This window comes from Dysidea avara, chromosome 3 (genome assembly GCF_963678975.1).
Source record: "Dysidea avara chromosome 3, odDysAvar1.4, whole genome shotgun sequence".
NCBI classification, from domain to species: domain Eukaryota; kingdom Metazoa; phylum Porifera; class Demospongiae; order Dictyoceratida; family Dysideidae; genus Dysidea; species Dysidea avara.
Window position 1 is genome coordinate 15,169,534 of NC_089274.1, and position 5,085 is coordinate 15,174,618.

Consider the following 5,085-nt stretch of genomic DNA (forward strand, 5'->3'; position numbering starts at 1 on the left):
TCGTACATTGCTTTATTTAATCTAGCCAGGATCATATAATATTATACTGCAAATTGAAAGATGATGAGATCAACTTAGTCATACACTTGAAGACTTCACCATTCGGAGAATGGTACTGCATTGGCCTTTTCTATGCAGTACCAGTTTCAACTAGTTATGCAGCACTCACCCAGATCAGATACCCCTCTCTAACACCACATTCACACTACCCCTGGTTAAGTTTATCAAACTTGAGTTAGCCCTTGTTCATACTACTGCTGAACACACGAGCTAAGGATTGTGTGTGTTGAATAATAATAAGCTAGAACAAGTACACAATGTTTAAAAAGCCCGGGCATGGGCCAAAGTACATGAGTACTTATTCTCAATGTACTTGTACTTATACTTAAGTTCTTTGCTAAGTATACTTTATTAATCAAAGTGATTACCATGTGTACAGTATGGTAGTGCTGTATATTATGAGATTTGGTTTTATCTGGCCAAAAATGTCACCCAAAAACCAGCTTCACAATACCACCATTCAGTGAATTAACTGTCTGCCTGCCTGATGCCTTCAGACAAGTGTAACTTGATAACAGCTAAGGCTATGGGCTTGATCTTTTACTGTTCAATGTCACTTCAGCCCAACAGGTGCCCTTTGACATACCGATGGACTTACCTTTGTCCTCCTTTGTGTCCCGTTTCTTTTTGCTGATAGCCCAAGGTCTCAATTCACAGTAGTTTAATGGCTTCCCTAAATTTGTAAATGAAATCATCCATATTTTCCATGGTGACTGGATTGATTGCAGAGGCACTTCTACTACTGTTCTTCATTAATTTGTAATACTGTGAAACAGGTTGAACATAGCTGAAAGTATAGCATATATGACCTGAAGGCAGTCAAGACTATGGTTGAAACGGTCGCCTGAGTCTATCTTTCCTGCTTTCAAGTTCAGCTGGAAGTCCCTTGGATGCTGGCACTTTAGTTTGGCGTTTAATTGAGTGTCCTCTGACTCAAACCCTGGCTTCTCACATGACACCCATTTTGACCGATGCTATTGTGGTTTCCAGTACCACCAACATGTGCCATTCATACCTTTTCACAGCCCCACCTTTATGGATTGCTCTTTCAACAACTGAGCACAAACGTGTTCGTCATCCCTGAGCCATATGGTTGCGTGGAGAATCCTTTGAAGCAGGAGTTTCTACCTACCTCTTGTAATGGTTGTGATAGGGAGTTCTTGCTTTCTGCCCTTCTATAGGTTTCTCTCAACCAAAGACTCCAATTCATCCCTATGCAGCATCTTTGCTGGTGGTTCTCTGTCCTCAGTTCCTGGTTATCTGCTGTGGTAGACTGACTATCCACCCTGACTATCCACCTGATAAATCCTCCTCCTGTCCTGCCGTTGCATCACTCTACTATTTCACTACTTTGCTGTCTTGCTTACAAAGAAAGTTCAAAAACTAGTTCTCACCTCCGCCTTGTGTACAGTTACTATACCATGCATGCATGAATTTAGCCATGTATGTGATGCCAATTAACCTGTTGCCCCTTTCTGTCTTCAATCTCCATGACACGTAACTAAACCAGGCCCAAGATTGGCCGGTTAAACTGTATTTAACTCTCATATTGTACTTTCTGATCGTCATCTTCGTAGCTTTTGTCTCAAGCACTCAAACTACTGTCAATTGGTTTTCAGCCATCAGACTATTAATATGTGTTCATAGAATCAGGTTATAGTCATAGTAAAAATAGTTAGCTAAGTTTTGGAATTTAAAATGTTGCATGCGTAATCAAACAAGCTATTTACCATAAATAAAATTTTGTAGCCGTTTTGTTTTCCTGTCTTATATTAGATAGCATACTTTCAACTTTTCATGAGAACTCTGCTACTACATGGAGATAACACAGTTTGGCACTTTGATCCTCTCAGACAATTATGCATCTCTGTAATTCCTAATCACTGAACATCTCAGCATTGTTAGTACTATTGACTATATGCAGCACCATTGTATAACTAAATGCATGTAGCTACAGTTTGTACATTTTTAAATTCGTTTTCATAGGTTTTTTGTGTGGAAAATGCCCCAAAGATCATGGTGTCGCTCTCAACCTTATTGAGTGCAAGTCATGTGGACCATTGGACATAACTTTATTTGTTATCTCTTGTGAGTTTTGCATAATAACTGTGAAGTTTAAATTTTGTCTACTCATTAGGTATGATAATTGTGGTAGTCTCATTCTTTATCATTTATTATAATGTCTGTCTACCAAATGCACAGAAAGGGTTTCTCTTTTATGTACAGGTGAATAGCAGAGTATTTAATGTATCCATAAATGTATGTGTTTTGATATAGGAAATATTCACATGTATGCATGCATGCATGTGGATGCACAAGAGATTCTATGAACTTATTTTATTCTTTAGCTGCTACAATATTTATTTATCTTATTTATTAAGGCTTTATAACACAAATGCTGAAGGTCTATAGGACACATGGTCCTACAGCCTGGTCCTACAGCCTGGTTAATGATGTTATATTAAGTATGTTTGAAAAGTTGCAGAAAGAAGAAAAAATCCATGACTATAAGCCTGGGAAGCCTCAATCCTACAGCCAACTGATCATCTATTTGTATCCATAGGAACCCTAGAGAGTGACTTATTTATGATTCTTTTTTGCAAATTTTAGGTATTGGGATACGTTTACAATGTTGGAGCTGGGAGTGGTGAACGAAGATGGGTATGGTATATGTTTGTAGTTGTCATAATGAGTCTAATTTTCAATCCCTTTGTTTTAAGGATATCTACCTGTCAAGGTTTTTTGAGATTGCCTTCTTTCTCCCACTGTGTGTTTCATCAAGTCTGGATGCAATAGAAGTTGCTACAATCAGATTTTTAGCACCGATACTGGTAGCACTGACAGTTGCTACATATATATATTTGTAAGTGAAACACATTAATGATTATATACAGAAATATCACTGTTAATGTAGTGCAAGACGTAAGCAATATCTGAGCAAACAGAGAACAGCAGATGGTATTTGGTTTTTAGTTCTTATCGTTTATGTCTACACTGCTGTTACCTGTTTGGACTTATTAAGATGTGTGCAACTCTATGAGCCTACAAAGTTTAAAGGGAAACAAGTCAGTCTATAGTATTTGTTGGCAATTGTTATACTGGGTCTTGACACTAACAGGTGTACTACTATGATGGAACACTACATTGTTTTACTGGAGGGCATCTTCCATATGGAATGATTGCAATAATCATAATAGTATTTTTGATACTGTTTCCATTGTATGTGCTTGCAATGACTCTTAATTTAATCAATGTGCGAGTGAGTGATACATTCATTGCTTACGTACCTACAAAGATTGTGAATTTTACATTTATTGTAGAAGCGCGGTCCAATCCTAGATGTGATAAACTCTGGAATTGATGATAAGTGTCGATGGTGGAGTGGCTATGATCTACTTAGAAGACTATTGTTTTTTATTGTGGTTCTTTTGTTTGAGATGTTCCTCAGTGATTACACACAGGTGAATAAAGGATGAATCTTATTACAGTGTATATACCCATATAGAAGTATTTGCCCTGTCATTCTGACAAGGTTTGTAATTTTATATATAGCTCTATAGAGCAAAAGCTTGTTAATTTACCATACCAACATATGTACAGTATAATACTTTGGTTGGATAGCTGCAACAGTGTTTAATGAGAAAATGTAATATGCTCGAAAGACAGATCTACCTATAGATTTCAACTTGTATTGGGAGAAATAGCTTAGGGGGATTATCATTTGCTGCAGTACTGCTCATTCACCAAATTCATCAAACTGCTCTTTCATCTGTATTGTAAGAGATCATCAGTTTGTAGTAGTCTATAGTTGCTGCCCAACTTCTATTATGTATTTAGTAAAACCATGCATATACCTATACATCAGCAGCTGTAATTGTGACACCTGAGCACAAAAGAAGGTAACTAAACATTACCTTTCTGCACATTGTGTGTTGATTGTCAAGTGTTAATGTACATTATACTATAGCTTCACATTTATGGTATTTCTTGTTTAGTTTGCTCTAATGGTTACCTCACTACTGATACTGGTGATAACTGCAAGAGTACGTCCTTACACTAACAAATGGGTGAATTTTATTGAAGTGTTAATACTGCTGGATCTTGTTGTCATCTCTGCGTACTTCTTGGATACCAGTCAACCTAATAATAACCTTGCTGCTTTCCTCCTTATTCTTCCCTTTGCATACTTCCTGTTGCACTTACTGGTCACAGTAGTTCAGCTATGCAGGTACATGTTAAAAAAGAGTGAGTAAACTTTATTTTGTAGTTGTACACCATAGGAGAAGGCTTAGCTTGGTAGTGAAGAACAATGATAATGCTACAATGAATAGCCTCAAGACAGTCCTTCTGAAACCAAAGAATGCTTTGAAGTATATGAACTCAGCTAGTCAAGTCAACAGCATGTCAACCACTACACCATTTAAATTGAAAATGAAGTCAACTACATCTAGCAGTATGTATGTAGAATATCGTGATGAATTGGAAGAGTTTGTTACTGCCAATGACTGGTAGACATACTTAGTGTGTATATAATAGGTGTGAATATTTGCACAAACTTTATACTTTATAAAGTACAGTAGCTACACAGAGAGAGAGAGAGACGCCTTGATTTGTTAAGACAAAATATAACTTAAGTACAAGGGACTCAGTATAGACTCAGGGGTACCATGTACTGGGCGGACAGTACAGAAGCCCTGGCAAGACTTACACTTTTAAATTACGATACAAAAATAATTATAGCATGCAGAAAAGTTCAGTTTAGGCAAACCATAGATCCCATTAAAAAGCAAATGAATCCCACTCCGGGGAGGCTCTAGAATTAAAAATCCTGTTTGAGCAGGAGACAGCAATACAAGCAGCTTGCTCAAACAGGCATCTCGTCGCCTTCTTGATAACTTATTTGATTACCATTCTGCATGCAGTACTTTAATAGCTACGTATCAGAACCCTGGACTTTGCTGCGTGTGTCGGGTGATGGTCCGGATGGTATACGGATATATTATTTACCGCATTCGTCACGTGCAT

At 37.5% G+C, this 5,085-nt stretch overlaps 1 protein-coding gene across 1 annotated transcript in view; it reads left to right on the forward strand.

Moving 5' to 3' along the window:
- The window catches only part of LOC136249555 (uncharacterized), a 46,360-nt gene extending 41,671 nt beyond the window's left edge, over nucleotides 1-4,689 (forward strand). The window contains exons 11-19 of the mRNA XM_066041602.1: nucleotides 2,047-2,148; nucleotides 2,198-2,286; nucleotides 2,671-2,721; nucleotides 2,781-2,923; nucleotides 2,975-3,125; nucleotides 3,179-3,319; nucleotides 3,381-3,521; nucleotides 4,056-4,288; nucleotides 4,341-4,689. Of these exons, the coding sequence (XP_065897674.1) occupies nucleotides 2,047-2,148; nucleotides 2,198-2,286; nucleotides 2,671-2,721; nucleotides 2,781-2,923; nucleotides 2,975-3,125; nucleotides 3,179-3,319; nucleotides 3,381-3,521; nucleotides 4,056-4,288; nucleotides 4,341-4,572 (1,283 nt within the window). The 3' untranslated portion in view covers nucleotides 4,573-4,689. The remainder of the gene's footprint in view (nucleotides 1-2,046; nucleotides 2,149-2,197; nucleotides 2,287-2,670; nucleotides 2,722-2,780; nucleotides 2,924-2,974; nucleotides 3,126-3,178; nucleotides 3,320-3,380; nucleotides 3,522-4,055; nucleotides 4,289-4,340) is intronic.
- Nucleotides 4,690-5,085: the final 396 nt, after the last annotated feature.